Source organism: Crinia signifera, chromosome 11 (assembly GCF_055691185.1).
Source record: "Crinia signifera chromosome 11, ASM5569118v1, whole genome shotgun sequence".
Taxonomy (NCBI): Eukaryota; Metazoa; Chordata; class Amphibia; order Anura; family Myobatrachidae; genus Crinia; species Crinia signifera.
Window position 1 is genome coordinate 94,558,517 of NC_139227.1, and position 20,023 is coordinate 94,578,539.

Consider the following 20,023-nt stretch of genomic DNA (forward strand, 5'->3'; position numbering starts at 1 on the left):
TCCACGTCGGCGTGGAGCTGATTCTATAAAGTGTGGCGAGCCACCGAGCTTGAAGAGTGGCGAGCGGAAGCGTATTACTTTACATGTATTCCAAGTCCCCTCGCAGGGCTCGCTGCGCTCGCCACACTATCTAAAATCATCTCCACGCCGACGTGGATGGTGGGGTTATGAAAAGGTCGGAGGACGCGTACCGCCGCCCCTCGCGGGCTCGCTGCGCTGGCCACGCTTCGGGTTGGAGTTGATAGTGGGGGTGGCATGGGGGTGCTTTTAACATTGTAAGCACCCATTACGGTGCTTATACAATTAATAATCTTATAGGAGGCCCATTTAACATTGAAAACACCCATTAGGGTGCTTATACAATTTTAAATTGTATACCATTGTATATGGCATACAATGCGATGTTATACAATTTTAAATCGTATACCATCGGCTGCCATCGCGCAACATCGCATCGTATACCATTGTATGGCTTATGGTATGAGATGCGATGGGCGCCGTGCTAGGAAACAAGCACCCTTCAGTATTATAACCAACAACACAGAATCACAACTCTTCAGTATTATAATCAACAACAAAACATCACAACTTCAGTATTACAACCAACAACACAACACTTCAGTATTACAACCAACAGCACAACATACTGCTTTGTGGGGTGGGGGGTTCCTTTAAACAGCAAGCATTAGAATGTTTAGGTATGTATCTTTTTGTTATGTGTCCTTCATATTATCTCCTTTTCAATATCTCCCTGGAGGGCAGACATGCATGGCGCTTCTAACAGTCCCAATTGTTAAAAGGGGCAAATAAAAAGCATATAAAAGGCAAAACCACCCTGGATATCTTGTGAATCATTTCCCTTTAAAGCATTGGGCAGACTCACCAGAAACGCGTTCATGTCGGTAAATCACACACTATCACATTTACCCAACATTCCAGGTTTTAAGTATATCCTTGGCTCAGAACAGATGGTTACATCCAGTGCCAGATTAAGCCTTCGGGGGGCCCAGGGCACTTTAGACAGGGGAGCCCCCTTGCACTTGTCAGTACTGGCCGCAAACTGCATGGGGGAATATTACACTGTCAAAACACAGAGTAAAGGCAGTATAAACTTGGTCAATGGGTAACTTCAGGGGATATATATATATATATATATATATATATATATATATATATACAGTACATACATACATACACACACACACACAAACACATTCACACACACATACATACATACATACATACATACATACCACATGCAAAGCCTGTGTTTGTCCCTCTGCACCTTACTCTGTAGACCTCACAGTCCCAGTGCTACCTCTGATTAAAAACCCTCCCATGACTAGGCTGCTGCTGTTATCCATGGGCCTGAGAAGCATGTAATGTGCTCCACCAATCAGAGCTCAGCACAAACGTCTCAGTCTCTGCCCTCTGGTGCAAAGTGTCATCGGACTTAGTCAACTCCCAGTAATGCACTGCACACTTGGCTCCCGATGCTCAGCACCATTAATCATTGTCACATTGGCAGATAGGTGAAGCTGCAGCACTACCCCACTCCCATGCACAAAACCTTTAGCTAGAATTTTTTTTTTAAATACATGCCAACCACAGGGGGCCCCTAGCTAGAGGGGGGCCCAGGTGCACTGACCCCTTGTGCCCCCATTATAATCCAGCCCTGGTTACATCAATGTGACTGGGATACTAATGAAGTCATCTTCAGCCAAGCATGGATATACGTAACACCTGGGCCGTGGAAATGCTTGAGGATGAGTTTTGGATCCTCTGGAATTAATTTGCTAACATGGGAGTTCTATTGACAATGGGATGTTGCTATGGGTAACCAATTGGATTTCATCTATTATCTTCTATAAGGGTCTAAATAAATAAGATTGTTTGCTATGAACAACATCCCATATTCAATACAACTCGTGTCTTCGTAAATAAACCCTTTAGAAAGTCATGTGTTTGAGAGGGGACGAAGGGGGGGGGGGGGATTTTACAGACAGAGCTCATAAGGGTGGTCTAGAGCTGCTTTGCTCACTGCATCATGTGTTGTTGTCACATGACACTGTGGAAACTGCTGATTTGTCCATCATTAATAGCAGTCTGAAGAAACAAACCAAGGAGAAAAAGAGGAAATTACAAGGATTCTTTATGTATCCTGCGGCAGTTATTTGTATTGAAATATTGAAATCCAGGATTACGGATGCCATGTCATAGTCATGTAATAAGCCCGAAACTAATCAGTACTGGATTAAACCCTGTGGTGGCCCCTAGGGGCCCTTTAGCAAATTATTTCATAATACTCTTTTAAAACTTTATCAACAGTCTACGATGGGTGTTAGCAGTTTCCTATGTGGACTGACAGCCATTTTTATCCCTTACTCATATGTGTTGGGTGTTCATCTCACTTTTAGGTGTGGTGGTGGAGGGGGGATCGGCAGAATGTTCTGTTAGTAAACTAGAATCTGGCTGGGATGCCTGAGTTTATGTGCTGGGATGGCTGATGTACCGTGCTGGGGTGCCTGATGTTACGTGCTGGGGTGTCGGATGTTACACACTGGGTTGCCTGGTGTAACGCAATGGGATGGCTGGTGTAACGCAATGGGATGCCTGGTGTTACGCGCTGGGGTGCCTGATGTTACGCGCTGGGTTGCCTGATGTTACGCGCTGGGTTGCCTGATGTTACGCCCTGGGGTGCCTGATGTTACGCGCTGGGTTGCCTGATGTTACACCCTGGGGTGCCTGATGTTACGCCCTGGGGTGCCTGATTGTTTGCGCTGAGGTGCCTGATGTTACGCACTGGGCTGCCTGGTGTTATGCGCTGGGTGTATCCTGGGGGCCAGGGATGGGCAGCGCGATCCACTTAATAGGCCGCTCCCAGTCGTGTGAAAGGCCCATATACTGTTTATTAATTGGTGAATATGTTTCATCAATGGGACACCTACATGTAATAACGGCCCTCTAACCCCCAAGTCTGTCTGTTGTTACCCAGTTTGTTTTATCACTGTCTACTATTGTAAAGCGCACCGGAATCTGCTGCGCTATATAAGAAACTGTAACGGAATCTGCTGCACTATATAAGTAACTGTAACGGAATCTGCTGCGCTATATAAGACACTGTAACGGAACCTGCTGCGCTATATAAGTAACTGTAACGGAACCTGCTGCGCTATATAAGTAACTGTAACGGAATCTGCTGCGCTATATAAGACACTGTAACGGAATCTGCTGCACTATATAAGAAGCTGTAACGGAATCTGCTGCGCTATATAAGTAACTGTAACGGAATCTGCTGCACTATATAAGAAGCTGTAATGGAATCTGCAGCACTATATAAGAAACTATAAAGGAATCTGCTGCACTATATAAGAGACTGTAACGGAATCTGCTGCACTTTATAAGAGACTGTAACGGAATCTGCTGCGCTATATAAGAGACTAACGGAATCTGCTGCACTATATAAGACGCTGTAACGGAATCTGCTGCGCTATATAAGTAACTGTAACGGAATCTGCTGCACTATATAAGAAGCTGTAACGGAATCTGCAGCACTATATAAGAAACTATAAAGGAATCTGCTGCACTATATAAGAGACTGTAACGGAATCTGCTGCACTATATAAGAGACTGTAACGGAATCTGCTGCGCTATATAAGACGCTGTAACGGAATCTGCTGCACTATATAAGAAGCTGTAACGGAATCTGCTGCGCTATATAAGAAACTATAAAGGAATCTGCTGCACTATATAAGACACTGTAACGGAATCTGCTGCGCTATATAAGAGACTGTAAATAAATAAATAACAGTCAGGGTATTAAACATCTCCACAAGTTCTGACAATCACATATGACTCAAAGTATGGAGATGGAGGATGGTCACAGTTTTGCAGCATGTTAGTAAATGTCTCCTTACACCTTTAAAACAACATTCCTCAATACAGGTTTATTTTTATTTTGCTGTGAAAATATGGACTAAATGTGACGATAGTGGACGTGGTCGTGTAGAATATCCCGTTACTACGTTATTACCCGCGCCATGCTTCCATTACCCGACGAGATGTAAATGTGGAAATCGCATACAGAACTAGATCCAAACCCTGCATTCTCTCAGCTTCTCTCGCTGCCACTTAATGACCTGCAGCCCATATATCTCCTATTCCGCTGTAACTGGAAACTCGGCTTCCTTCTACAAAACTCTCCATTAACGTGAAACCCTGAATGACCTCAGCACATCTCCAGTCTATAAGGCCCAGAGCCGCACGCTACGCTAACATGAGCGCAGTCCCGCCATATTCTATGTACTACTGAAGGCGGAATTCTGTTCCTCCCATTCATTATCAGTGGTGTTCTTTCCCCTTGTTCCACAAAGGGGAGAGGGGTTTATCATTTGTTTACCCTGTAACAACTACGCATGTGGCCGATTGTTACCGCGCCTGACGGAATCGGATCCGGACGCAGGAAGGGAGGGTTTTAGTGGCCTTTTCTGCTAGATCTTTTTTTTTTTGTGACATATTTTTAACAATTAGGCTTTTTAGTCTCTCTTAATACTGCAGCATTTGAGCAATAGTCATTCAGTTCATCATTATGACATCATTAATGCGTGTGACATAAAGGGGACAAATCTTCCATCTCTCCCAGAGCCGGCCCTAGCCTAAATGATGCCCTAGGCAAGATTTTGGCTGGTGCCCCCTAGCACCGCCACTAGTTCCGCCTCTGACACTGCTCCCCTTTCCCAGCACCATCAACGCTCATCATAGCAGTCATCATTTTGGTGCTCCTGCCTGCAATATTTTAAATAGAAACAGTGCACACATTTGGTGCGCAGCCCAAATAGGGGTGCGTTCTTGCTAGGAAGGGGCATGGCCACACAATTTTACCCCAAATTCAAATTATGCCACACAGTAGTGCAACTTTATTCACATTATATCATGTGAGAGTGTCCCTTATTCATGTTACATCACATTGTAGTACCACTTTACCTTATATACATTACTCATCAAATTATACCCTTAGAAAAAAAATCCTGAGAAAATATTGTATTTTAACCACCTCCATGGCCACACTGCAACCCAGCACAAAGCAGTGTGTGCTGGGCAGAGGAGAAGATCTGCAGCTGCTGCTGTCACTTAAGGGGAGGGGGCCCAGGGCCCCCACTGGGCCCTCCCATCAGGCTTTGGCCTGGGTAATTTGTACCCCCTACCCCTTTCTCTCGGCACCCCTGATAATACCACACAGTAATGCCCCTTACACATGACACACATTATTTATGTCCTTATAACCGTAATGCCCCTTACACATTATGCCAACCTTTATTAATGCCCTTCATACACATGACACACATAATGCCCCTTACACATATGTTTCACATTATTAATGCCCTTATACACATGACACACAAAATGCCCATTACACATGTCGCACATTATTAATGCCCTTATACACATGACACACATAATGCTTGTTACACATATGTCGCACATTATTAATGCATTTATACATGACACACATAATGCCCCTTACACATATGCCGAACACTATTGCACAACCAACCCACCCGCAGACCGCACTCGCACAGCCGCTAATACTGTGACCTCTGCCTCTGCTTGGATTCAGATGTTTCCTCATACATCTTGTCTCAATAGGCCATGCAGCTCCTGGCCCTTCTGCTAACGTTGGGTGCCTTTTTTGCTGAAAATTCGTCTTATTTGCATTGTTATGACCAGCACACACAAGGAGCTTCCGATTATTAAAATGATATGCGGCATGCCTATATTTTGTGTGCGACTGTGGCTGTACCTGCATACTGAATGCTATGTTACAGTGATTTCCATGAATGCACTATTTCATATGCAGATACAGCCTCACTCACACAGAATATAGGCATGCTGCATATCATTTTAATCAGCAGAAGCTGCTGATGCCCCTAGGAATTCCAAATGCCCTAGGCAATTGCCTAGTGTGCCTATGCCTAAGGCCGGCCCTGATCTCTCCGCACATAATAATGAGATTCACCAAGTATATACAGACGGATTCGGTATGAAATCACGACGGTTAAAATCCCGACAGGGTCAAAATACCGACATATAGAATGTACAAGTGAAACAGTCAACATGACTTTTCGTCGACAGGTCGCGAGGTCGACATGGGTTTTTTTTTTTTCGTTTTTTTTACCCGAATGTCGACACAGTCGACATGGACACAGTTGAAAGTGAACCGCAGCCCCTCGCAATGCTTCGGGCACACTATTTTATTCTCCCACCACGCCCTAGTGGATGGTAGGGCATGAGGGCATGAAATACCGCCTGTCGGCACATGTCGGGTCAAAAAACAGTGAAAAAATCCATGTCGACCTTGTGACCTGTCGACGGAAAGTCATGTTGAGTGTTTCACCTGTACATTCTATATGTCGGTATTTTGACCCTGTCGGGATTTTGTCCTTGTTGGTATTATGACCCATTCGGGATTTTGACCCTGTCGGGATTTTGACTGCATCCCATACAGACACCTTAGCGGGCTCGCCGGGGACGGAAGTCTGTTCTGCTTGGTGCAGCAGTAAATGATTCTGAAGTTGCCGTATTCTCTTACAGATGTGCACGTTTCATACCACAGTCAGATATAGGTAAAAACCGGACAGGATTCATTTATCAATATATGTAATTCTGGAGCTTGTAGTGTCCAGTTTTACGACAGTCTGGCCTATCAGGGACGGGCTGCTAGTCACTAATGCTGTGTACACACTTGTACAATGTGCATGAGATTGCGCATGAGATGCGATCCCGATGCGCGCTCCCGTATCGCAGCAGATCTGCACTATATGGTCTAAATTGTAGGCAAATAGTCAAAATTGTATATATTGTATGCAGATAGTCTAAATTGTAATATAGTCATGATTGTACAAGTGTGTACACCCCATGAGTGCAATGCGATGTGCACTCCCGCCGGCATCGCATAGCACAGTACAAAAAGTATGTGCTGCGCATACTTTTTGTACTGCCCGCGTATCGCATCACACGCAAATTGCATGCAAAACGCATGCGTTGCAATGTGATCTGCCCGATAACGCGGCGCATTGCACACTGTTATTGCATGGTGTATGGGCACCTTAACACATAGTCACTTCCTGTTTGGGAAATGTACACAATGATGATTGTTTTGCAGTTGAGCGATTATCAGCCGACTGAATAAGTCACAAGGGTCTTGCAATGGCTGCCACAGAGTGACTGCCGTATTTCAGCCAAATCTGGGTCTTGCTGGCGCACATGATAATTGTATGATCTGCGATGGACGCGGCACCTTTGCACGCAGTTGCCGAGATTTGCGCGGCCACTTGTTGGCATTTACATATTTTAGCACATGAGCTGCTGCGGATGCGTCAGCCTCCGTCTCTCAATCAGGCCCGGTATGAGTTCTGAATTATTGTGCTGTCAGGAAGGCAATTCCATTCACTGACCTCAAAATATTATTTACTGACGGGTGAAAATGTTGCATCTGTTTAACTGAAGCACAATGAAGTGACAGATGTTGGCAAGTGAGGTGGCTGGTGACACGGTCAGATTGTGCAGATACCCCCCATGTCCAATGAAGCTTCAGCTCATATTTCAGAGAGCGGACCCCCATCCCTGAGGGATAAGAGAAGGGAGTATGCAGAGAAGGAATGCAGGAGCAGAGCATCCAGATGGGAGAGAGGAGCCTGGAATTCCAGCACTTCTCCCGTACATCTGACCTTCCTGCAGATCATTCCTCTCCCTGCTCCTGTACATCTGACCTTCCTGCAGCTCATTTCTCTCCCTGCTCCTGTACATCTGACCTTCCTGCAGCTCATTCCTCTCACTGCTCCTGTACATCTGACCTTCCTGCAGCTCATTCCTCTCCCTGCTCCTGTACATCTGACCTTCCTGCAGCTCATTCCTCTCCCTTCTCCTGTACATCTGACCTTCCTGCAGCTCATTCCTCTCCCTGCTCCTGTACATCTGACCTTCCTGCAGCTCATTCCTCTCCCTGCTCCTGTACATCTGACCCATACTTGCCTACTTTTGAAAACTAGTTTCAGGGAGATTATAGTTGGTAGAATTTTGCAGAGCGCCCCATTGAGGGGGAGTGTTATGCTCCACCCAAAGGGCGTGTCTAGTTCCATATATGGAGAAAGTGTGAAAAGAGATTGTGAACGTGGCACCTAGAAGCGTGGGTGTGTACTGCTACATCTGAGGGGAATCTTTTATAATGACTTATATCCAAATATAGAAGAGCCCCAAAGCAGTTAGTAAGAGCGACTATACTTGCTAAAGTGCTGGGAAATGGTGCTGATGAGTCAATGTAAATGTATCTATCTCTCATTTCTTTTTTCCTCCAAATATGCGACAGTGTAATGTGGACTAGGTGAAATGAGGGAGATTGGTAGACTAATGAGGGAGAGAGGGAGATTGCTGTTATTTCAGGGAGTCTCCTGCAGAATGCAGGAGGGTAGGCAACTATGATCTGACCTTCCTGCGGCTCATTCCTCTCCCTGCTCCTGTACATCTGACCTCCCTGCAACTCATTCCTCTCCCGAACTTCCTGCAGCTCATTTCTCTCCCTGCTCCCGACCTCCCTGCAGCTCATTCCTCTCCCTGCTCTGCTCCTGAACATCTGACTTCCCTGCAACTCATTCCTCTCCCTGCTCCTGTACATCTGACCTCCCTGCAGCTCATTCCTCTCCCTGCTCCTGTACATCTGACCTTCCTGCAGCTCATTCCTCTCCCTGCTCCTGTACATCTGACCTCCCTGCAGCTCATTCCTCTCCCTGCTCCTGTACATCTGACCTTCCTGCAGCTCATTCCTCTCCCTGCTCCTGTACATCTGACCTCCCTGCACCTTTGGTGTGTTTTCTTTATTCGAGTGCCGGCATCCTCATCAACCTTGCATATATGTGAACAGCCTCGCTGCTTCAACATTGGAGGGCACTGATTTATTCAGCTATCTTTATGCATGACTGGGAGTGCCGCCTTAGAGATATATATATAAGCGGGGTAGCCGGCACTCAGCTCCAGAAGTTCCTCTGTGCCCCGTGCCTTCAGTAAGGACCCTGGGTCAATGTACAAACAAAGGAGGGACCGCGGCACTGGGGTCTAAAATAATGAAGACTGACGCTTGCCTTTGCAGGTTAACGTTTCAGCCTTTATTCAGGCTTTTGTCAAAACAGCATACATGATGCTGTTTTGACAAAAGCCTAAATAAAGGCTGAAACGTTAACCTGCAAAGGCAAGCGTCAGTCTTCATTATTTTAGACCCCAGTGCCGCGGTCCCTCCTTTGTTTATATATATATATATATATATATATATATATATAAATATAAAAGAGGTCGCTACAGGTACCATCCTCTCGTATATGTACTAGAGGTGCAGAAATCCCAACAGGACATTTCCCAATAAGAGGCGATTACAGAAAGTGGGTCACCCACCTTGGCTCAATAAAGTGTATCCGTCCCCTTCATTTTTATAATTAGCAATGCATGATACTCAATAATCCGATAACACACGATAATGGAGATATTGGTGCATGCAGTCTGTGTATCTGGCTCAGTGGACAGGTGCTGGGTGCATGCGGCCGGTGTATCTGGCTAAGTGAACAGGTGTTGAATGCATGATGAGGCTGGTGTATCTGGCTCAGTGAGCAGGTGGGTGCATACGGCCGGTGTATCTGGCTCAGTGGGCAGGTGTTGGGTGCATACGGCCGGTGTATCTGGCTCAGTGGGCAGGTATCATTGTAAGATGAAATACCTGTGCATAGTTTTCAGCTCGGGTCAGTAGTGGCAGCTCATACGCAGAGGAAAAGTGAGTTCGCACTTGTTGCATTTGGCCAAACCTCTCTCTTTTTCTCCACTTCGCCCTCCGGTTCTGGAACCATACCTAAAAGACAGATGAGACACACAGACACATGCATCATGTTCACAGGTAATGGCACAGAATGATACATTGTGCACTACAATTACCAGCATACTCAGATGAAAGGACAAGAGAGGATCCAAAGGTCAACATGACAATGATATTATTAATTTCTTTTATCCCTGTCCACACTTAGGCATCACTCATTTCCTGATATACTCTGTGCTGCTGGGGGACACTGCTCCTCCCACTATATAACACTCAGTCTGTGGCTTCCTGCTGCCTCCATTCCCCTCCTCACATCACTGCACTGCCCCTGTCACATGCAGCACTGTCCTCAGCGACACTTCACTCATCTCCTGATATATTCTGTGCTGCTGGGGGACCCTGCTCCTCCCACTATATGACTCTCAGTCTGTGGCTTCCTGCTGCTCCCATTCCCCTCCTTACATCATGTCACTGCCCCTGTCACATGCAGCACTGTCCTCAGCGACACATCGCTCATCTCCTGATATATTCTGTGCTGCTGGGGACCCTGCTCCTCCCACTATATAACACTCAGTCTGTGGCTTCCTGCTGCTCCCATTCCCCTCCTTACATCATGTCACTGCCCCTGTCACATGCAGCCCTGTCCTCACTGACACATCACTCATTCCTCCCCTCCCATCTCCTGATACTATTCCTATGTACAGTACGTTTATTGCTTTGTGTGTTTTGGACACTTGATTATTATGACATTGTAGCAGCAGCTCAGCTACAGCCATCGCCTGAACCATCTCCTTGCAGTGTCTGGAGATCAGATTTAGGCAGCTGCATTGGGCACAAATTCAATAATAATCCAACATACATATCCTAGTTTATGTACATGCGCCTGATGTACAGGTCTATTACATGCTATCTTATGTGTGTGTGTGCCTGATGTACATGTCTATCACATGCTATCCTATGTACATGCATCTGATGTACACGTCTGTCACATGCTATCCTGTGTATGTGCGCCTGATGTACACGTCTGTCACATGCTATCCTATGTACATGCATCTGATGTACACGTCTGTCACATGCTATCCTGTGTATGTGCGCCTGATGTACATGTCTGTCACATGCTATCCTGTGTATGTGCGCCTGATGTACACGTCTGTCACATGCTATCCTATGTACATGCATCTGATGTACACGTCTGTCACATGCTATCGCTATCCTGTGTATGTGCGCCTGATGTACACGTCTGTCACATGCTATCCTGTGTATGTGCGCCTGATGTACACGTCTGTCACATGCTATCCTGTGTATGTGCGCCTGATGTACACGTCTGTCACATGCTATCCTGTGTATGTGCGCCTGATGTACACGTCTGTCACATGCTATCCTATGTACATGCATCTGATGTACACGTCTGTCACATGCTATCCTGTGTATGTGCGGCTGATGTACACGTCTGTCACATGCTATCCTATGTACATGCATCTGATGTACACGTCTGTCACATGCTATTCTGTGTAGGTGTGCCTGATGTACACGTCTGTCACATGCTATTCTGTGTATGTGCGCCTGATGTACACGTCTGTCACATGCTATCCTATGTACATGCATCTGATGTACACGTCTGTCACATGCTATCCTGTGTACGTGCGCCTGATGTACACATCTGCCACATGCTATCCTATGTACATGCATCTGATGTACACGTCTGTCACATGCTATCCTGTGTATGTGCGCCTGATGTACACGTCTGTCACATGCTATCCTGTGTATGTGCGCCTGATGTACACGTCTGTCACATGCTATCCCATGTACATGCATCTGATGTACACGTCCGTCACATGCTATCCTGTGTATGTGCGCCTGATTTACACGTCCATCACATGCTATCCTGTGTATGTGCGCCTGATGTACACGTCTGTCACATGCTATCCCATGTACATGCATCTGATGTACACGTCCGTCACATGCTATCCTGTGTATGTGCGCCTGATTTACACGTCCATCACATGCTATCCTGTGTATGTGCGCCTGATGTACACGTCTGTCAAATGCTATCCTATGTACATGCATCTGATAAACACGTCTGTCACATGCTATCCTGTGTACGTGCGCCTGATGTACACATCTGTCACATGCTATCCTGTGAACGTGCGCCTGATGTACACATCTGTCACATGCTATCCTGTGTATGTGCGCCTGATGTACACGTCAGTCACATTCTATCCTGTGTATGTGCGCCTGATCTACACGTCTGTCACATGCTATCCTGTGTATGTGCGCCTGATGTACACGTGTCACATGCTATCCTGTGTATGTACGCCTGATGTACACGTCAGTCACATGCTATCCTGTGTATGTGCGCCTGATGTACATGTCTGTCACATGCTATCCTGTGTATGTGCGCCTGATGTACACGTCTGTCACATGCTATCCTATGTACATGCATCTGATGTACACGTCTGTCACATGCTATCGCTATCCTGTGTATGTGCGCCTGATGTACACGTCTGTTACATGCTATCCTGTGTATGTGCGCCTGATGTACACGTGTCACATGCTATCCTGTGTATGTGCGCCTGATGTACACATATACACAATAATATATCTTTTTTGGTCATCAAAATGCCCACTTAAAATATGAACAGTTAAGAAAACTCAGATGTGAAACAAAGAGTACAACATAGACAAGAACAACATGAAGGGCGGGATGTACTAAAGGGAAAATGCGGTAAAACTGGGGTTTTAACGCCTTTTCCTATGTCCTATTACCCGTCCGCCCCGTTTTCGCCAGGCAGGGTATCGCCACCCTCTGGGTGGCGATACCCTATAGAAGCCTATGGGCTTCTTTTCACCGCCCGCCGCGACCTCGCCGCCTCGCCGACCCCCCCCATTTCCCCCTTCCTTGGGCTTACCTTCTTGCAGGTCCTCCAGGACCCCGGAAGGTAAGCCCTTCCTCCCCCTATCAACGCAGCCGGACGTCCTTCCGGCTGCAGGGGGGAAGAGGAGGCGCCGGGGACAGCCTGCTTAGCTGTCCCCGGCGTGTAGGCATCAGGAGCCGGCAGGGAGGAGACGCAGACAACAGTACAGGTATCGCGGGGGGTCTCCGTTACCGCGATGCCAGACGCATATGTTAGTACATATGCGGCAGCATCGCGGCGGACACCCGGCAAAGGGTGGCGATGTATATTAATACATACCGCCCGAAGTGAGCAACATCTGAATACAGAACCGCGCTTCATTACAGCCAATGCTCCTACTAATTATTTAATGTAAGAATTGCTGCTGGAAAGAAACTCTCTAAACCGTCCGGCTCTACACAGGATCCTTCCAAATATTTTTGAGATTTCCATGTACGTGTTGGATACTTGGTAAGGCAACCCCGATTATTCTACGTGCCATTGATACCACAGAGATTTACGGTCAGCGGCAAAGCAAGGACCAAACCATACAAAAACACTTTCAATAATACAAGAATAGAAATTCACCAGAGTTCTCTTGCACAGACCATACAAATTTAGTTTCCTCAAGATAAACATCCGCCGGTGAGCCATCTTTATGACAATGTTTATGTGCGTACTCCATGACAGATCTTTTGACATGTTTATGCCCAAAAAATGTAAAAGACAACTGCCTCAACTTGTTAGCCATTCAAAATTAGTGGACAATACCGTATGTATCTTGGTGGCACCTCCTAAAGTCCACAAAGTCTTATACACATTGAGGACCAGACAGTTGTCCCTACTCCAGGACTCCAATCGGAACACTTCCAACCTGTACTCTGTTTCGTTACTGTTAACAATAAGACCCACTATAGCAATGTCATCTGCAAATGTAGTAATTTGGACAGATTCAAAGCTCGAAGAGCAATCGTAGGTAAATAATGAGTACAGCAGAGGGCTCAAGACACACCCCTGTGGGACCCCTGTACTGACCGTCCCTTCACCAGATACGTGGTCTTTTATTCTGACAACCTGCGGCCTATCTGAAAAAAAGTCTAAAATCCATCTACCCACGCACCCGCTCAACCCAATATTAGAAAGTTTGCTCACTAACGATGATGATATTACTGTGTTAAAGGTCGAACTATAGTCTACATATAAAACTCAAGCAAAATAACCCTTTGAATCAAGGTGAGCCAGAGTGCCTCTTTACAAGGCATTGGTGAGACCACACTTGGAATACTGTGTTCAGTTCTGGGCACCGCACCTTAAAAAGGACATAAATGAATTGGAACAGGTACAGAGAAGGGCGACTAAGCTAGTAAAAGGTCCCGAATCACTAGAATACAAAGATAGGTTAACCAGGCTGAATATGTTTTCACTGGAGAAACGGAGATTGAGAGGTGATATGATTGGTATGTTCAAATACAGGATTGGGAATCCTATGGAACTGGGAGATGATTGGTCACTAACAGGCCTATACTTAGGACACGCGGGCATGTACTGAGGCTCGAGGAAAAGAAATTCCGTACTGAATTAAGAAGAGGGTTCTTCACCATTAGAGCAGTAACATTCAGGAACTCATTGCCGGTGGGGGGTGATTACAGCAACTACTGTTAATGAATTTAAACTGGATACATTTTTGGTCACTAGGAAAATCCTAAAGATATGACTTACTCAAGTCATTAGTTACAAGTTAGATAGGTTGAACTAAATGGACTAGCGTCTTTTCTCCCTCCATTGCTCGGGATTAGAGGTTACTGTAGGACTAGTAGATGGTCCCAAGCCCCTTTTCCTGCCCAGTATTGCTCCCACCCTCCGGCCCATCTATCATCCAGCCCAGGCAGCCAGACTCCACCACATGAGCACGTACATGGCGGGAGGTGTATGAGGTCACAGGAGCTCTGTACGGACTGTACAGGGAACCATCAATCAGGTGTTAGGTACAGGAGACCCCCGAGCCTCTGCTTCACATTGGACATGGCTGCTGTACAGTGATTACCAGGGGCTAGCGGTGTCAGATGGGTGACAGTCCTCACACCCGATAACTGGGGGGGTTTACAGATTCAGGGCAATCCCCTCCCATTACTAATGCGCCAGGGTCACTGGCAATGCATTATATCATCAGTACATGGGCGGCTGTGTCTCACCCCCCCCCCCCCCCCCCTCCTTCCCCTCCATTTATATTTTTTCATGCCTGAAAGGTGAAGTGCATGCAGTCATTGAGCAGAGGAAGTGTAACGGAACAGTCCTGCCAAGCCTGGTGTATGGTGCTATATGCCCCATCAGGAAGGGGCGGGGGCTAGATGCCCCATCAGGAAGGGGTGGGGGGGGGGGGTATATGCCCTGTCAGGAAGGTGCAGGGGGCTATAATAATGACTGTAGGATTTGCTGTAGGTCAGGTGGCTGAGGGGGGGAAATATGCCCCATCAGCAAGGGGTGGGGGGTCAAATGCCCCATCAGGAAGGGGCAGGGGGCTATATGCCCCGTCAGGAAGGGGAAGGTGGGTATATGCCCTATCAGGAAGGGGCGGGGGGCTATATGTCCTGTCAGGAGGGGGCCGGGTGGGGGGCTATATACCCCATCAGGAAGGGGAAGGGGGGTATATGCCCTGTCAGGAAGGGGTGGGGGTATATGCCCGTCAGGAATGAGCGGGGGCTATAATAATGACTGTAGGGATTTGCTGCGGGTCAGGCAGGGGGTGAATGCTATATAATATTAACGCTGCAGATGCCACCCTTCCCTGGATCCTTGCGCACACTACAGGGAGACCTCGGAGCACACTGTCAGCACTGTGTCCTGGGAAAACAGCTTGGGATGAGGGGGTCAGATAACTTGTGCTTGTTTGTATTGCGTCTTTAATTTCCTGCAGCCTGTAGTTTTCCCTGACACAGCCCCCCGTGGTTTGTGGGGGGAAGGGATGGGGGACAGTGAGTGCACAGAGAGATGCAGGATAGAACACATGCCCAATGTGCAGTAAAGGTGTCAGGGCAGAGGTAGCCACTGGCTGTTGTAGAACTACAAGTCCCAGCGTACTGACACATATACAATAACTGTATTTGCACTGCAATATGAGATCACCCCATGTAATAATGAGCATTGAGCAGTGTCCCTGCGCAGCTGAAGCAGGACTTATGCGGACTGCTGACCATGGGGGCCATTGCTGGGGAGGGTTCTGAGGGAACCCTCTGCTGGCTAACTATGCACAGTGTGAGAATGGCTGGGGGGGGGGGGGTGTTCAGGCTGTGGAGGTGGGGGTTAGGGTCAGGCTGCGGAGGTGTGGGGGTTAGGGACAGACAGTGTGGGGGGGGGGCTAGGTCAGGATGCAGATTATCAGATGGATTTGCATGGTTTCTTATACAGCGCAGCATATTCTGTTTTGTAGAGGCTTACTTGCCTACTTTTGAAAACTAATTTCAGGGAGATTATAGTTCGTAGTAGAATTTTGCACAGTGCCTCATTGAGGGGGCGTGTCATGCTCCACCCAAAAGGCGTGTCTAGTTCCATATATGGAGAGATTGTGAAAAGAGATTGTAAACGTGGCACCTAGAAGCGTGGCTGTGTACTGCTACCTCTGAGAGGAATTGTTTAAAATTACTTATATCCAAATGTAGATGAGCCCCAAAGCAGTTAGTAAGAGATACTATACTTGGTAAAGTGCTGGGAAATGGTGCAGATGATTCAATGTAAATGTATCTGTCTCTCATTTGTTGTAATATAGCAGTGTAATGTGGGCTAGGTGAAATGAGGCAGATTGCTACACTAATGAGGGGGAGAGGGAGATTGCTGCTATTTCAATGAGTCTCCTGCAGAATGCCGGAGAGGAGGTAACTATGATGTAACAGTGCAGGGCCGGCGCTAGCCGCTTAGCAAAGCAGGGATGCGCCTTGCTGGAGAGGGCACTCATTCTTACTCCCGTCGCGCCTATGGTCCCGACTCGTGTGAGCAGCTGTCTCTTTCCCTTCCACCCACTTCCACCCACTTTATACACAGTGTCCCGGCCCGGCCTCCGGGACCTCTCTCCGAGTCCCTCCCTATCTGTGATGGCGCACTGAGCGCGCTTCCTCCCTTCCAGGAGGAAACAAAACCTTTGACAACTTATTGCCCTCAGCCTGGGTGCACTCAGGTAGGCACCCATGTTACTTTGTATACACATATACAGTATACAGTATACGCATATCCAGCACTACAACCCCTTTTTTTATAATAATATATATATATATATATATATATATACTAGGTGATTCATCGCGCCCTACGGGCGCTCTTCACACCGTCGTAAGGGGCTGCGCCCCCTTAATTTGTGAACATTTGCATATGAGAAAGATGGTTAGAATTGTATGAAAGATGGCCTGTATTGCAACTTGAGTTATAGGTGAAATGTGTTAAATAGAGAGCATATGATGTGGAAGGGGGTGTGTATTGTTTTGTTTAATTAAAAAGCGGTTACAGAGTAAGATGTACATTGATAGTGTGGATGGTACAGTGACATTTGTGGGTGTGGGGGGGGGGGGCTGTGTGTGCATGTTGTTTAGGTGTGTGTGTGCAATAGTATAGGTGTTTATGAGTCAGCGGCTCCCCACTGGCGGATGCCACGACACAGGAAAACAGGAGGCTGGGTAGTGATAGGGGTGTGTGGGCATAAGGGGGACTAAAGAGGAGGGTGGGAGATACTGTGCAGCTTCTGCCAGTGGGTGAGGGTCCAGCGTGGCAGCACAGGAGTACAGGATGGTGGCCCTTAGTCAGTGTCTCCTCCTACTGGGTGGGAGTTCGGGTGCATGAGAGCAGGAGGCTGGGCTATGAGGCATGATAGGGGCATGTGGGCAAAACAGCGTCAGCAAACTCCCCAGTGGTGGAAGTTACTGTTCAGGAGAGCAGGAAGCTGGGTAGTGATAGGGGTGTGTGAGTATACGGGGGACTAAAGAGGGGCTTAGGGGTGCCGTGAATTGCGGGAGGGGCGCGGGGGTGCCGTGAATCATGGGAGGGGGGGGCGCAGGTGTCGGCGAATCGCGGGAGAGGGCGGGGGTCCGCAAAGCGTGGGAGGGGGCGTGAATTGCGCGAGGGGGGGTTGCGAATCGCGGGAGGGGGGTGTGCTGGGGGTCCGTGAATTGCAAGAGGGGGGGGGGGCACGGGGCGCGATGAATCACCTAGTTGGTTATATATTCTTGTAGAAGGATGGTAGGATGTTGCTGTCATTCAGAATGCATTTACATAAACAGTAATAGTAGCAGTAAAAGGTCTGACTTAAAACACCTACAGTAAAACAGAACAGGTGTTACATATTATACAAAGAATTGGTTGATGATGTGTAGGTTGACGTGCACATAGTACATAGTTGTCACTGGAAAAAAATTGCTACAAGAAAAAATCAACACAGAAAGTTCAACACATGTAAATATTGACATAAGTGTGGCACTTCATCGGTGTCCATGTCGACACATGAGAATGAATATGAAAACATTCAAAAAAAGAAAAATAAATCTTCAAAAACTCATGTCAACCTTTTTCATTGTCGACCATAGCCGTGCCAGTGTTTTGCATGTGCCATTTAATCCTGGGGTTGCCGTGAATCGCGCGCGGGGGTGGGGGGGGGGTGGAGGGAGGAGGTGAGGGGTGTCCGCGAATCGGGAGGAGGGGTCGTGGGTGGATGCCGCGAATTGTGGGAGGGGGGGGGCGCGGGGGGTTGCAGTGAATCGCGGGAGGGTGGGTCGCGGGGGCGGGGGGTTGCCGCAATGACAGGAGGGGGGGTCAGTGGTGGGGAATCGCGGTAGGGGGGGTCGTGGGGGGCACCGTGAACCGCGCGAGAGGGGGCCCGGGGGGTTGGCGCGAATCGTGGGAGGGGGTCGCGGGGTGCCGCGAATCGCAGGAGGGGGGTGTGTCACGGGGTGGGGCCGCGAATCGCGGGAGTCACCGGGGGTGCCGCGAATTGCGGGGGGTGCCGCGAATCGCCACAAGGAAAAATCAACACAGAAAGTTCAACACATGTAAATGTTGACATAAGTGTGGCACTTCATCGGTGTCCATGTCGACACATGAGAATGAATATGAAAACATTCAAAAAAAGAAAAATAAATCTTCAAAAACTCATGTCAACCTTTTTCATTGTCGACCATAGCCGTGCCAGTGTTTTGCATGTGCCATTTAATCCTGGGGTTGCCGTGAATCGCGCGCGGGGGTGGGGGGGGAGGGAGGAGGTGAGGGGTGTCCGCGAATCACGGGAGGAGGGGTCGTGGGTGGATGCCGTGAATTGCAGGAGGGGGGGTCGCGGGGGTGGGGTTACATAGTTACATAGTAGGTAAGGCTGAAAAAAGACTTGCGTCCATCTAGTTCAACCTGGTATAGATATCCATTGCTGATTTGGTAGGTTCTGGTATTTTACAGACAAATTATATTTCTTATTTGTACCCATGGATGTTTTTCTCCAGTAAATGTCTGTCCAACTTTGCCTTGAACGCATTTAATGAGCCAGCCATTACCACCTCTCTGGGAAGAGAGTTCCAGAGTTTGACTGTTCTGACCGTAAAGAAATTCTTTCTACTAGCTGAATGAAATCTTTTTTCTTCTAATCTATACTCATGCCCTCGCGTCCTAGATTCCTTTCTAGTAGAAAATAGGGTGTGTGACAGTTCCTTATATTGGCCCTTGATATACTTGTACATGTTGAGCATGTCCCCCCTTAAACGTCTCTTTTCTAATGTAAATAGTCCCAATTTGCTTAATCTCTCCCCGTAGCTTAAATTCTCCATTCCCCTAATAAGCTTTGTTGCTCGCCTTTGGACTTTTTCTAATTCTATGATGTCCTTTTTATAGTGTGGGGCCCAGAACTGTACTCCGTACTCCAGGTGAGGTCTCACCAATGCTTTATATAGTGGCATAATTACCCTTGAGTCCCTAGTTTCCATTCCCCTCTTAATACATGCCAGAATTTTGTTGGCCTTTTTTGTAGCTACATTACAATGGGCACTACATCCTAGATTGCTGTCTATTTGGACTCCTAGATCCTTTTCAAGTATGGAATTACCCAGTTCCTCTCCGCTAAGGTTGTAACATGCACACTGGTTGTGTCTCCCAAGGTGCATAACCTTACATTTATCTACATTGAACCTCATCTTCCATTTTTTTGCCCACTCATCTAGAATTGCAAGATCATTTTGAAGCATGGTGACATCTTCTGGTGATTTGATGACTTTGCTAAGTTTTGTATCGTCCGCAAAGATGGATACATTGCTGAGTA

At 47.4% G+C, this 20,023-nt stretch overlaps 1 protein-coding gene across 2 annotated transcripts in view; it reads right to left on the reverse strand.

Moving 5' to 3' along the window:
• ALX4 (ALX homeobox 4) overlaps positions 1 to 20,023 on the reverse strand; it is a 160,661-nt gene that overhangs the window by 5,633 nt on the left and 135,005 nt on the right. For both annotated transcript variants that reach the window (XM_083163677.1, XM_083163676.1), the window contains exon 3: positions 9,761 to 9,889. In XM_083163677.1, coding sequence (XP_083019803.1) covers positions 9,761 to 9,889 — 129 coding nt within the window. The remainder of the gene's footprint in view (positions 1 to 9,760; positions 9,890 to 20,023) is intronic.